Source organism: Mytilus galloprovincialis, chromosome 6, assembly GCF_965363235.1.
Source record: "Mytilus galloprovincialis chromosome 6, xbMytGall1.hap1.1, whole genome shotgun sequence".
Lineage (NCBI taxonomy): Eukaryota > Metazoa > Mollusca > Bivalvia > Mytilida > Mytilidae > Mytilus > Mytilus galloprovincialis.
In genome coordinates this window covers 13,214,423-13,228,751 of record NC_134843.1, presented here as the reverse complement: position 1 = coordinate 13,228,751, position 14,329 = coordinate 13,214,423, and the positions used below count along the sequence as shown (strand labels likewise).

Sequence of the window (14,329 nt, the reverse complement as noted above, 5' to 3'; positions counted from 1 at the left end):
TCTTTTTTAATAATTGTGTTATACATGCAGTATCATATGTTCATACCAACAAGCAAATAGTTGAATAAATTGAATTGTAATATAAAGATTTTAATTGGGTAGCATTTGAGAGTTTTTTCGCTCATTCAACGAAACTGGCATGGTTAACAATGCAATACATAGCTTGAGTACATTTGTATTGGCCGCCATTTAAACTAGTTCTTTTTCATTTTATCTCCCTTACTCTTCATTGTTTACTTCCTGCACATGTCAATAACTACACGTTTGTTTACATTTTTTAGAAAAGCATTTAAACGTTATTGTTTATCGCTCTGTCTACATGATGTATGTGAGGAGCTAGCATATAATATGGCGCTTCATTCTGGATTATAAATCTTTTATATAATTTTCAGTGTCCAAACTTGTGCCAGTTACGTGTATGGCTTACGTCGTTCCAGAAACATTCCAGCCATGTAAAGGTGCAAGGAAAGAACTTCCACTAGGTCTGAAAGAACTTGCAACACTTTCTGAAGTTCAAATAAGCAGGAATGTTAACTTCTTTGAACGTATGTTTACTGTTATATAATTTATATTTTAATTATTCTCTAATTACCTCCTCCCTCCCCCACAAGTCAAATGACAAACTGAATGTCTCGGCATATTGCAGGAATATATAAACAGAATATAATTATGCGTGGGTATATGTTCAACTATCTTACCACCAATCTATCTATCAGTTACATTTCAGCGTGACACAAAGTTCTCTTTTATTTTAAAAATAGCAAATTAATGCGGAAATAGGAATTATATATAATTGCATGATTGTCCCACATGTCCCCATTTTTTGAAATTACAGGCGTATGTGGTTAAAACAATTCTACAAAATCTGTTTTATTTTCATTAATTTATTTACTATATTCTATCTTGGTCCTGATCTATATATATATGTTGACACAACTAGTCTCTTTGTTTTCGCTTTGTTTCATCTTGGAACTACAGTATCTTCGAATAATGTTGCACTGTATTTAGGTCCATTTGTTTAGGCTCAGGATCGGATTCTTCATGCAGGGCTTATCATATCTTGAAATCGCTCATATGTATCATTGTTGGTAAGATACTCCTATAGTTCACTCGCAATGTTCCGCTAGTAAAAGTTTATAGATATCTTGAATTCAATAGTTGAAGCACTGTTCCGCTAGTACAAGTTTATCATGTTTATAGATATCATGATTTCAAACCTATAGATGAAGCGATGTTCCGGTAGTACAAATTGATAGATATCTTAATTTTAATCCTAATGTTGAAGCGATGTTCCGCTAGTACTAGTTTATAGATATTTTTGTTTCAATCCTATAGTCAGTGAAGCGCTGTTCCGCTAGTACAAGTCAGTTGTAGATATAATGATTTCAAACCTATAGTTGAAGCGCGATGTTCCGCTAGTCCTCTTTTGTAGTTTTCTCCTGTGATGAGTACAATTTTATCAAATAAATAGCCTTAGGCGGGATATTTTTATGCGCCCCCCCCCCCCCCCCCCCACACACTGCGATATTAGAGAGGCGTTATGTTTTTCGGTATGTGCGTCGGTTCGTCCGTCCGTCTGTCCCACGTCAGGTATAAAGTTTTTGGACAAGGTAGTTTGATGAAGTTGAAGTCTAACCAACTTGAAACTGTGTACACATGTACTCATTGAGATGATGTTTCTGACTTGATGCCAAATTAAGTTTTGACCCAAATTTCACGGTCCAATTAACATAGTAAATGCGATTGGGGCATCCGTGAACTATAGACACATTCTTGTTCATTATATTTTATTTTAAGTTTGTTCTCCAACTCACAAAAAAATCACATCTTCCAAAATCAAACGACTTTTTCCACGTCATTACCTATGCAAGTCATATCTTGTATAACAAGGTCATTGTTTAGAAAAATGAGAAGGCCAATGATCCAGAATCAGTTTTGTCAACACAATCTGTTTATAGTTTGGTATCGGTTTTAATCAAGGGAATTACGGAGAATGAACACAGTCATACTGACCAGAATAAACTCTGAGTTGTTTACGTTAAAGTAGAAATCCATTAGTTGGAACCTTGGACGTTGAATATATAACTGTGTCCGTTAATGCTTTAGAGACGTCCCGACATGCCAGCGAGTGAATATTGTTGATTAGTAATGTTTTTCTTTGCTTACATTCGGTATCTAGTAGGTTTTTTATTCTCAAGATAAAAGACTTCAAAATAATGCTGATCCCGGCAGAAAATGTATACAAAAGTGACATTGTCTGTATAGTTTTTCCTGTGAAAGCCAATAAGAGCTTCTAATGATTTTATTATGTCAAAGAGTTTTCATTCTGTACTCCTCGTCTTTCCAATTATACTATTTCGGAAAATTAATGCTGTACTCCGCATCAGTTCAGTTTTATTATGTCCGAGTTTTCATTCTGTACTCCTTGGCATTCCAATTATATTACTTCAGACTTATTAATGCTGTACTCCGCGTCAGTCCAGTTTTATCATGTCAGAGATGTTTTATGCTGTACTCCTCGTCAGTCCAGTTTTATCATGTCAGAGATGTTTTATGCTGTACTCCTCGTTAGTCCAGTTTTATCATGTCAGAGATGTTTTATGCTGTACTCCTCGTCAGTCCTGTCCTATCATGACAGAGATGTGTTATGCTGTACTCCTCGTCAGTCCTATCCTATCATGTCAGAGATATTTTATGCTGTACTCCGCGTCAGTCCAGTTTTATCATGTCAGAGATGGTTTATGATGTACTCCTCGTCAGCCCTGTCCTATCATGTCAGAGATGTTTTATGCTGTACTTCTCGTCAGTCCTGTCCTATCATGTCAGAGATGTTTTATGCTGTACTCCTCGTCAGTCTTGTCCTATCATGTCAGAGATGTTTTGTCTCGTCAGTCCTGTCCTATCATGTCAGAGATGTTTTATGCTGTACTTCTCGTCAGTCCTGTCCTATCATGTCAGAGATGTTTTATGCTGTACTTCTCGTCAGTCCTGTCCTATCATGTCAGAGATGTTTTATGCTGTACTTCTCGTCAGCCCTGTCCTATCATGTCAGAGATGTTTTATGCTGTACTTCTCGTCAGTCCTGTCCTATCATGTCAGAGATGTTTTATGCTGTACTCCTCGTCAGTCCTGTCCTATCATGTCAGAGATGTTTTATGCTGTACTCCTCGTTAGTCCAGTTTTATCATGTCAGAGATGTTTTATGCTGTACTCCTCGTCAGTCCTGTCCTATCATGACAGAGATGTGTTATGCTGTACTCCTCGTCAGTCCTATCCTATCATGTCAGAGATATTTTATGCTGTACTCCGCGTCAGTCCAGTTTTATCATGTCAGAGATGGTTTATGATGTACTCCTCGTCAGCCCTGTCCTATCATGTCAGAGATGTTTTATGCTGTACTTCTCGTCAGTCCTGTCCTATCATGTCAGAGATGTTTTATGCTGTACTCCTCGTCAGTCTTGTCCTATCATGTCAGAGATGTTTTGTCTCGTCAGTCCTGTCCTATCATGTCAGAGATGTTTTATGCTGTACTCCTCGTCAGTCCTGTCCTATCATGTCAGAGATGTTTTATGCTGTACTTCTCGTCAGTCCTGTCCTATCATGTCAGAGATGTTTTATGCTGTACTTCTCGTCAGTCCTGTCCTATCATGTCAGAGATGTTTTATGCTGTACTTCTCGTCAGCCCTGTCCTATCATGTCAGAGATGTTTTATGCTGTACTTCTCGTCAGTCCTGTCCTATCATGTCAGAGATGTTTTATGCTGTACTCCTCGTCAGTCCTGTCCTATCATGTCAGAGATGTTTTATGCTGTACTCCTCGTCAGTCCAGTTTTATCATGTCAGAGATGTTTTATGCTGTACTCCTCGTCAGTCCAGTTTTATCATGTCAGAGATGTTTTATGCTGTACTCCTCGTTAGTCCAGTTTTATCATGTCAGAGATGTTTTATGCTGTACTCCTCGTCAGTCCTGTCCTATCATGACAGAGATGTGTTATGCTGTACTCCTCGTCAGTCCTATCCTATCATGTCAGAGATATTTTATGCTGTACTCCGCGTCAGTCCAGTTTTATCATGTCAGAGATGGTTTATGATGTACTCCTCGTCAGCCCTGTCCTATCATGTCAGAGATGTTTTATGCTGTACTTCTCGTCAGTCCTGTCCTATCATGTCAGAGATGTTTTATGCTGTACTCCTCGTCAGTCTTGTCCTATCATGTCAGAGATGTTTTATGCTGTACTCCTCGTCAGTTCTGTCCTATCATGTCAGAGATGTGTTATGCTGTACTCCTCGTCAGATATTCTCATTTGCACTTTAATTAATGAATGGCTATTATTTTTTTTTAATTTATTGAACCATAAAATCATTTGTTGACTCTTCCACATTAGCAGATTATTTAATGTGAAGTGCAAAAAATTAATTTTATGGTTCAATAAATTCAAAATAAATTATTGCCATTCATTTTAAATAAATGTCTATCAAAAATAAGTCTCAAAGAACTTTTATAGTATTTATATTAACAATAACAACGTACACACATGTTGGCATATGAATACACAACGTCAGAGTGTGCGTGTCACCAAAAAAAAATGACCATTGAAAATAAAAGTAATACTTTTAAGTTAACCAATCAGAAGACAGTAAATACACCAAATTTATTTATTTATTTATATTTTAGTATTTTTATGCTGTACACCTCGTCAAGCGTCGTTTACTGTTTCCACGTGTACGACATCACCAGAAGAAATCTTCTCCATTAAAGAATGTAAGACTAAGTATTGTTTTCAGACTTTCTGTTTGTATCGTATTTTTGAATATTTTTTCTCTCATGTTCTTTTATATTAAAAAGAGGAATGTAGTATGATTGTCAATGGGGCAACTTTCCACCAGAGTTAAAAAGAAGTAGATACACGCAATAATAGGCCACCACATGGGCTTCAATAAGGGGAAAACCCGTACCGTACAGTCGGATATAATAAGCCCTAACATGAAAAACAGGAGTGCGAACAAATCACTTGGTATATGAGCTCAAAATACAATCAGTCGTACGAGCAAACAATAAAGAAACAAAGTGATGAAATAAAGAGCTGTGCCATGAGCGCATGGTACGTCGTTTGCGTTTTCAAAGAATAAGTTCCATAACTCTTCAAGTCATATCAGAAATATAAAAATAAACCTGTCACCAAAGTTTCATGAAAATAGCACAAAGCACTCTTACATTGAGAGCTATGGTGTAGTGGTTAGTGCATGGGACTACTAACACAAAGCAGTTGCGGATCCACGGGGGGGGGGGGGGGGGGTTCCGAAGGTTGGAACCCCCTTTTTTTTGGACGATCAATGCATTTGAATGGGGACATATAGTTGGAACCCCCCTTTGTCCTGGGTTGGGACCCCCCTTTTTTTTTACAATGGCTGGATCCGCCCCTGCAAAGGTTCCTGGTTCGATTCCTGTTCGGGATGAAAATTTCAGGGACTGAATTTTCGGCTCTCCCTTGACACCATTTGCGAGTATGGTCTTGAGGGAACGATGATAGTCCGTCGGAAGGGCTTGATAAATGGCTGACCCGTGTTTAGATAAAACCATATATCTTCCACGTAAAAGACACCCTTGTAGATTTCGAAAAAGAGCAGGCTAATGCCGCTGCAAGGCAGCACTCGCACCCGCAAAGTGGAAAGGGATTATTTTAAGTTGCAAAACTTGTTTCTCAATCCACTATAAATAAATATGTTTAAACCACTCTAATATTATTGTCCGAAAGATGAATACAATCTCATAACTCGGAAACGTAATTCTAGAATTTATAAAAATCGAAAGGAAGCTTACGTCAATAGATATATATACTTAATAAATTCACCAAAGTTTCATGAAAATCATGTTAAAAGCCTTTGTTGGGTTATTGTTCAAGATGTAAACGACAGACGAAAGGACGAACAGCGGTATTCCATATTACGATCTGTTAACGGTCGAATAAAAACACGACGATTACTACAATACGCGTAAACAAAAATCAAACAAAAAGTGTATAAGGCACGTGTTGTGTTGCTTTGTAGTAAATGTTAAAGACAATGAGAAGTGCATTGTTTGTTTTAATTTGTTATATAATAAAATATACGGAAAAGTGAGCATTGTGATTGCCAATAAAGTAACTATCAACCCAAGAGACAAGGTTGTGAACATATAATCGGTTTGTGCATACTGTGGATGTTACCCATGTAGATATCAGAAGATGTGGTATGAGTGCCAAAGAGACAACTCTCTCACCCAAGTCGCAATTTATTTGTAAAAGTAAAACCTTTATATGTCAAAGTACGGTCTTCAACACGGAGCCTTGGCTATCACCGAACAGCAAGCTATAAAGGGCTCCAAAATGACTAGTCTAAAACCATTCAAACGGGAAAACCAAAGATCTAATCTATAAAAAAAAACATATATGTCTGGATGTATCTTCGTTGTTATAGCCAGTGTGTGCGTGTTCCGTAAATGTGGTGGTTTGTTTTATATTTCTTGATAAAAGCTATAGAATTTACATTTGATTCTTAAATGTCTGTGTTTATTTTCTTTATAACAGCTGGTATGTGCATGTTCCGTGAATGTCTCGGAGGGGCAAGGAATCTTATGCTTCGGATGAGCAATAACGAAGACGAAGATGTAGCATTTTTCTCACGTTCTATGACATGCACACGTGGGTGTTGTGGTTCTGCCTGTTGTCCACCTAATATGGGCATAAATTCTCCACCATATATCAGGATAGGAACTTTACAGGAAAGGTAATGAGTCTATTTAAATAAGTCAACTTCTCCGCCCACAAAACTGAATAATCGTGATAATTATTTCAACTTTTAAATGATCATAATGGTGTTTTTTTTTGTTCTGATGCAGATAAATAAGTTATGATGACATAGATAACGGATAATTTATTAAAATGTGAATTGCGTCCCTAACGGAAGTCACTGGTGTGTCGTTTTCAATGTCATTATTGCTGTGCATCACAGTGCGAAGCTATTAGTTTCATTCAATAATCACGTCAGGTTGAAATTATTACTTAACAAATAAGTGTTCTGATTTGTGTCCTTATGATGTGGGATAGAATGAGATATTAAATTGGGAATATACCCCAGATATTCTTGATAGTAGAATATATTGAAAACGGAAGATGGGGAATAAGCTTACAGTAGAGGTATTAAAAACCCAAGCAACAGTAGTTGCTACTGTACATGGCAGCATGTCATGTTGACGTAATGCATGATGATGCGAAGCACTCCATACCTTTTCAGGAAGGTTATACTTGTAAATACGTACTAATTGTTTTTTTTTTAGAATATTAGAATGGTTCTTTCTTGACGTTTTTATAAGGGTTTTGTTTTCGCCATGGTTATATATAGATTCTTATATTGATACCAGTGGATTATCGGATTTATCCAATCGAAATAGTTAAATTATCAATTTTAAAGTCCGAGCCTTGGCGAGGAATTTTAAATTTATTATTTAACTATCGAGATTGGATAAATTCGATCATCAACGAATAACTATGTAAGAATCTGTTTCTCTAATGATTAAAAAATAAATTTTCATTTTCATTAAAATTAAAAATCCCCTTTGAGTGCCTTCCCCATTTCACGAATTTGTTATATGTTTTGAAATCATACAGTTAGCTGATTAAGATTATGACCCCTAAACTCATCCAATCATCTTCTGAGTTAACCGGCAACCACACGTTGATTTTTTTATACAATGAGGGCAGGCAGGTATAAATTGTCATACATTTTAAACACTTATATTACAGAGTAAATTGTTGCTATCCGATGTTTGATGCTACAAATTATAAAGACAATGAAAACTTGCTCACATACCATACTGACTGTTGTTACATAAAAACATGTGGACTCTGTTTTGATCTAGAAATAACTGTAAGTATGTAGTTCTTGGAAAATTAGGTTCAGGTGAGTTGTGAAGTAAAAATTACTTAGCTATATGTGATGCATGACATTTTGAATTGACTATTCTGTAATGTTGAAATACCTGCATATAGCGTGCATTTCAAGCAAATAATTTGACCTCATTCAATCTGTATTTTTGTTACCTTCTATTTAGCATTTTAACCTATAGTATGATATCAAATAGACCTAAAAGATCTACTTGCACGAGTTCGCTATCTATTTATATTTTCATTTTGGGTTTCATGACCGTCGGTGGTTTTCGGAAGTCACCTCGGTTGTTATTACGACCAAACCCATGTATTGTAAATTGTTTGTTTTAGAATTTCTATAATTTGGATATGCATTTAAGTATGTTATCAATCAAAATATGAGAATTTGAGTAAAATTGGTGAACATGAATTTGATAGCTAATGCACCTTTAATTTGTTTATCATATCACACTATTCAACCGTGTGTCACAACAGGCACATAATTTCGCTAACCGTTTATTTTAGGTCCATGATGCCAGCACAGAAGAATGTGTTGCTAAAATAATAAAGAAATCAAAATCTGATTGTCGTGAATGGTGTAATTTTAAAAATGATTTCATTGTACAATGTAAGTATAATCTTTTACAGAGTATTGTTTGAAGAATTTATGATTTAGAATTTAATTTATAATAACAAGACCATTTAGTAGATATAGAGAAAGCATAAGAATTAAAGAAAATCTATAAATTTGGGATTGGTTAAAAATGTGCATATAAGCAAAATCAAAATCAGATGAGTAAATATTTTCATTCAATATGTATCAATAAGACAGTGCTTAATTTACAGACTGTTTACTATTAGCTGCAATTCATATGATTGATTGATTGATTGTTGGTTGCTTTATGCCGCATGAGCACAAAAAGGCTATATCGCGGCGAGCAATTCATATGAAGCTATATGGTAACATATTAATACAACATCGTGAACTTCCTATATTCATTGTTAAACCAGTAATATATTACTATCAAACAACACTCCTGTATATCCTTACATGAAAACTAGATTGGAAATTGGTCGAAGACTAACAATAAACAGTGCATGGCAATACATTTGTAATAACTGTATGAAAATAACATAAAAATCCAATTCACATGCCGACTATTCGTCATGCGTTTTCTAGTTGCGATATTTTTTTCTGCCAATAAAAAAATTAATGGACAAATCTCACACTTGCTAATGGCATGAAATAATTATAAAATTCAAGGTAGCAAAATGTACCGTTAAAAATAACAGTTTAATATAAATGACGAATCTTTTTAACTACATTAAGGTCAGTATAACCTAAAGTTCACGCTAGAAAAGGGTTGATAAAGTTTTCAGTTTTGTTTGGTCTCTTTAAAACCGCTTATATATTTTCTATGTTGTAGTGTTATACTAATATTTCAGGTTAGAGTGAAGGTTGGTTCCTGTTTTAACGTTTAAATCTGCTGCATTACTTTGCCACTGTCCTAAGTCAGGAACCTGTTGTTCAGTGGTTGTCGTTTGATGATGTGAATCATAAGTGCTCTTGTTTTTCATTCAGATTAAACCGTTGATTTTCCTGATTGAAATGTTTTACGTCAGTTATTTTATGGCCCTTTACAGCTTGCTGTTTGGTATGAGTCAAGGCTCCGTGTTGAAGGTCGTACTTTGACCGTTAATGGTTTACTTTTTACACTGTGTTTTGGATGGAGATTTTTTTCACTAAATGCTACTATAACATGCATAGACAAGATACTTTAAAAGTCACATTATAATCATAAATCCTGAATTATTATATTTCTTGAATGTAATAAGTGTAGTGAACGTTTATGAGAACTGACAAGTGTAGAATCATCTTAGTTTTACGCAAAGGCTTTTACTATACATATTTTAATTGAACAAAATGCAAAAATTGAATGAAACCAAAGTTGAAACCGTTGACGTGATACAACTAAGTTAGCATTATTCTTGGAGTTAGTAGAAAGTACTATATATAATAATGGCCACAGTTTTGGTAATCTCATATTTGTGTGCTTCTTTAAATAATAGAGAAAAGTTTTAAACAACTACTACAAATGTATACAGACTTTTACTCCTGTCTAGCTTGTGGTCACAAATGTTTTTAATATGAAAAGAGAGATAACTTTGAACATTTGTTTTTCTTCTTCTTCAGATTTAACAGATTTAGACATTGTAAAGAGACTAATGGTGATAGGTGCCTGTTTATTGGCAGATTTTAATAACTTTGAACATGATCGAAGATACTGCTGTTGATTTTTATAATTGCTGTCTATATTTTTAAGTCTCATTGGCACTCATACCACATCTTCTTATTTATTACTTTATGCTGAGACATTATTGTCATTTCTTGAATCTTTTGTAGGAAAATGTATTTAGTCAGTGAAACATTATACACTTTACAGAACTATAGTCTCAACATTGAATATGCATTTAGTGATTCTATTTTGTTCTCAATTCTTTTGTGTATAGCTCATACATTATATCAGAGACATATAATACAAGAGATTGGCAACTCGGCGAAATCCCGTAATATCACACGGCCACATTTAAACCTCGCGAGATCTCGTCTTTATCAAAGTATTAAAAGTACTCGAAGTAAGGGTGAATGTTTGAGCATAAATTAACTGTTTCAGTGTTAAATTTAACATAATTAATTAAATAATTTGAGTTCATGCATAAATATTTATTTCAATGTCATTTTAATTTTGTTTTGTATTATTTGTATTATTGAAAAAGAGACATAATTTGATATTGAATTAAAAAAAAAAACTATATTAAATAGTTGACACTTAATAAATTGTATCAGAGTTCATTTTATTTGATAGTTTCATAATGGGTTTCTATTTAATATACACCTGTGTCGGAGACATAATTTCACAGTGTGACATGTATATTAGGCTTGAATTATTCGATGGTCAGGTAAATCACAACCTGTTTAAAAGAGTTTTAATTGACACCTGGTACACAAGAAGTTGTTACACCACAGGTGTCCACAATTTTTCCAAAAATACAAAATATAAAATAAATTAATGAGTAGAAAAAAAACTTAAATTTCATAATTTTTATAGATCATTAAAAAATTATTACTTTTTGTGTTCATTATTAATTGGGCATGTATCGAGTTGTTTTTTTGGGGGATTGTCGGTAAATTGTTTTCCAAGTGTGTTTTTCGAAATTTACATTATGAGCTTGCATTGAGTTTTTTTTTATGATTGTCGGTTAATTTATGGTTTTTCCTTTTCACGGATTGTGTATTTAGGACTTACATTAAATGATCATTTAATAGAAAATGGCAATATAAGTCTCACTTTTCACCTCGAATGTAAGGAGATTAAACCATAGTTTAAGTGTAAGGAACTGCTAAATATACGATAAAAACTCACAGCAGCAGGTATTGCTGCCTTTTCATGTAACAATTTTTGTAACAATAAACATTCTACTATGCTATACTTCTGTTAACATGGCAAGTTGACTTCAAAGCATACACCAGTTTAAATGCCATAGTTTTGAAATGTACATGTTTCCCTTCTTTTTAATAGACTTTTTGACTAGTTAAAATCTCCTTTTAGTTTTGAAACAGACATGCACATGTGTAAATAGTTTAACAACTATTTGACTTGATTTTTTAGTTAATACCTTTTTCTTTTACTTTATACAAACTGCACGAAAATGTGTCTACCTTTATTGTTGATCAGGCTGATTTAATTGATGGTTGCCTAACGTCCAGTGGCAAATATTTCATATTTTTTACATATTGATGTGCGAGTGAATGACATTTCTTTTCTGTACAGTATATGCAATATAATATTTAACTCTCCACCAGAAACCAAATTACACAGACATTAACAACTTTAGTAACCATAAGGCTCTTAGCAATGAGAAAAATTCATACTGCACTGTCAACTATACAAGGTCTATTTATGAAAAGGTTTAACAATTCAATCAAGAAAACTAATGGCCCGATTTATGTACAAAATAATAACAAAAAAATCCAAATATTGTATACAGCAACAAACCACAAGTGAATTACAAGCTCTTAACTTTGGAAAGGCAAAAACATAATAAAGGCATGATGCTCTTTACTTTGGAAAGGCACAAACATAATAAAGGCATGATAATAGATTTCACAAGCCGTACAATTTTTTTGTTCCTATTTGTTTTTTTTTTGTTATGTTTTTTTCCCAATCAACCAAATAACATCTGTAAAAAAAACACGACATACATCCCAGTCTTCTGAAATGAAAAGGACCAGTCAGACTGGTGATCAGAACAATATATCTAGACTATCACTACATATGATTCCATCCTTTTTCAATAATTAAACCAAGATATAAGAAAACAAAAATCATTCCAGGTATAAATAATATTTTTATTATCAAACATTCATTTATAATGTTACTGTCAATGATTACTGAGAGTGTTATGCTCATTTCCTTGCAACTGAAACGGTACAGTTCAACTATGCAAATTTCGGTATCTGTACAGCTAAGGATATATGTATCAGTGATGCTAACTTGTAATAAATTGCATAAAGTCTGAAAGGGAGAAAGGCAAGGTTCTTCATGTTCATTGTGTGTCTCATTTACTGCAAATATCTCAATTTTTTGTGTAATCAGTTGCTCTGTGCCTCCCACTGGTGCTAGAAAACAATCGGCATGACAATCAAATTCAAGCGTACATATGATGAACCTTTTCATCTTCAGTGTGGATTGAACGGCAACATACATGTATATCTCCTCCATAATGGTACCAACAGCTGTCCATGGCCGAGGATTACTTTTCTTTTTAACTCCTTTTGTTAACTTACTACATCTTTTCCTCTTTGGCATTCTAAATTAAAAAAAAATATATATTTTAGAGTTGAAAAGAAATTTGAAGCCTATTATACAACATCTATTTGTCTTACTTTTAAACGTTACTTCCTACATGTATGTCATATAACATTCTGCAGGTTTTTATTATGCTAAATCTATTTTAAATTTCTTTTGTCATGTATAGACCTTTCAAGCTTGCTATTAGGTACAAATATTTGATATGTTTATCAATTGTTAAACGTTATACAGTGAACATACAATGTAAGTTGCTGACATAAACTTTATTTAGTCTCTGCTTCTATATATTTTGTAGATCTCATGAGGGTATTGAAGGGGTTTACAATGAGGGTCTGGAAGCAGGGGCGGATCCAGCCATTTTAAAAAGTGGGGTTCCCCACTCAAGATAAAGGGGGTTCGAACCACATGTACCCATTCAAATGCATTGGTCGTCCAAGAAAAGGGGGGTTCCAACCCCTGGAACACCCCCTGGATCCGCCAATGGGAAGGTGTTTACAAAAGGTAAACGAACAGAAAGCCACAGGACATAAAGTCACAAATTTGGTAGGACAAAATGTCACAAATAATCTGTTGGCAATTGTTTGTATATATAAGCATATGACAAGAGAAATATCTTTAAATATTTACTGTTTAATACATATATTCATATTAAAGTTTAAGAAATGTGTCATTATATTTGAAAAATGAAGATTTATTTAATTTTAATCATGCAAAAGAAAGATTTCTTGGCACCATGAAGCCATTTAAGTGCCAAACCAGTTTGACATTTTGTTTTTTTTAACAATTATTTGATCATCTTTGATATGTTTTTGATAATTTTATTTGGACTAGGTTTTTTGGTATCAATATGAAAATATTAGTCACCTTTGCTGAAATTTTTAGAAACCACTATAGGATCGATCTTTACGAAAATGGTCTTATTTTAACAAGATAACATTTGGAAGTAATATAAGATTTTTAAATTGCATATTTATTCGTTAATTTCTAAGTTTTATGAAGAAAAAAAAATGGTAGTTCATAGCTGGATTTAGGTATCAATGCGAAAAAAAAATCCCCTTTGATGGTATTTTATGAAAACACTATTCGACCAAACTATACGAAAATAGTCTCATTTTAACGGGATAACAATCGGGAGTAGAAAATCACTACAAAAATGTATATACATTTTTAAATTTCTACGTTTTACGAAAAAAAAATGGTGGACCAGACCGGTTCTACAGCAATAAAGAGGGGAACCTGAATGGACCGACTTTAAATTAGTCTGTATTTGATTATTATCATCATCTCAGCACATTATAGTATAAACAAATTGATAGAATTAGTAAAATGTATCTTTTGAATATACTTACATGCTTTAGCTGTGAAAACAATGGACATAAACGATAAAAAAAAATCTTTAAGCGTATCGTCTCGCTTTACAACAATGGCGGAATTTGCTCATTTTCGTCCCAGGTCACATCTTCATCCCAAGCACTTCCGGTAGCCAAGTGATTTCATTGGCCGTTATATAGACTCTACTAGAGTTGCCAATCTCTTGTATTATATGTCTCTG

At 34.0% G+C, this 14,329-nt stretch overlaps 1 protein-coding gene and 1 long non-coding RNA gene across 3 annotated transcripts; one reads left to right on the top strand and one right to left on the bottom strand.

Moving 5' to 3' along the window:
- Positions 1 to 237: 237 nt before the first annotated feature.
- Positions 238 to 10,423, top strand: LOC143078983 (phospholipid scramblase 1-like). 2 transcript variants are annotated; one of them, XM_076254069.1, is made up of 7 exons: positions 238 to 262; positions 393 to 545; positions 4,675 to 4,761; positions 6,566 to 6,764; positions 7,781 to 7,904; positions 8,429 to 8,531; positions 10,098 to 10,423. In XM_076254069.1, the coding sequence occupies exons 1-7, from the start codon at positions 247 to 249 to the stop codon at positions 10,196 to 10,198; spliced, it is 783 nt and encodes a 260-aa protein (XP_076110184.1). In that variant the 5' UTR covers positions 238 to 246; the 3' UTR covers positions 10,199 to 10,423. The 2 variants fall into 2 exon arrangements, with proteins under 2 accessions (XP_076110184.1, XP_076110185.1); XM_076254070.1 differs by lacking the exon at positions 10,098 to 10,423 and adding an exon at positions 9,350 to 9,657.
- A 2,008-nt stretch (positions 10,424 to 12,431) lies between these two features.
- LOC143077988 (uncharacterized) lies at positions 12,432 to 14,329 on the bottom strand. The gene is made up of 2 exons (XR_012978980.1): positions 14,127 to 14,329; positions 12,432 to 12,775 (listed from the first exon to the last, which is right to left on the bottom strand). It is a non-coding gene; the product is annotated as an uncharacterized LOC143077988 (long non-coding RNA).

What these genes read in the sequence shown, in the direction of transcription:
- LOC143078983 (XM_076254069.1), top strand. An exon ending in GTTTTGATCTAGAAATAACT is followed by an intron (nt 7,905 to 8,428) that starts GTAAGTATGTAG and finishes CGTTTATTTTAG; the next exon opens with GTCCATGATGCCAGCACAGA. An exon ending in AAATGATTTCATTGTACAAT is followed by an intron (nt 8,532 to 10,097) that starts GTAAGTATAATC and finishes CTTCTTCTTCAG; the next exon opens with ATTTAACAGATTTAGACATT.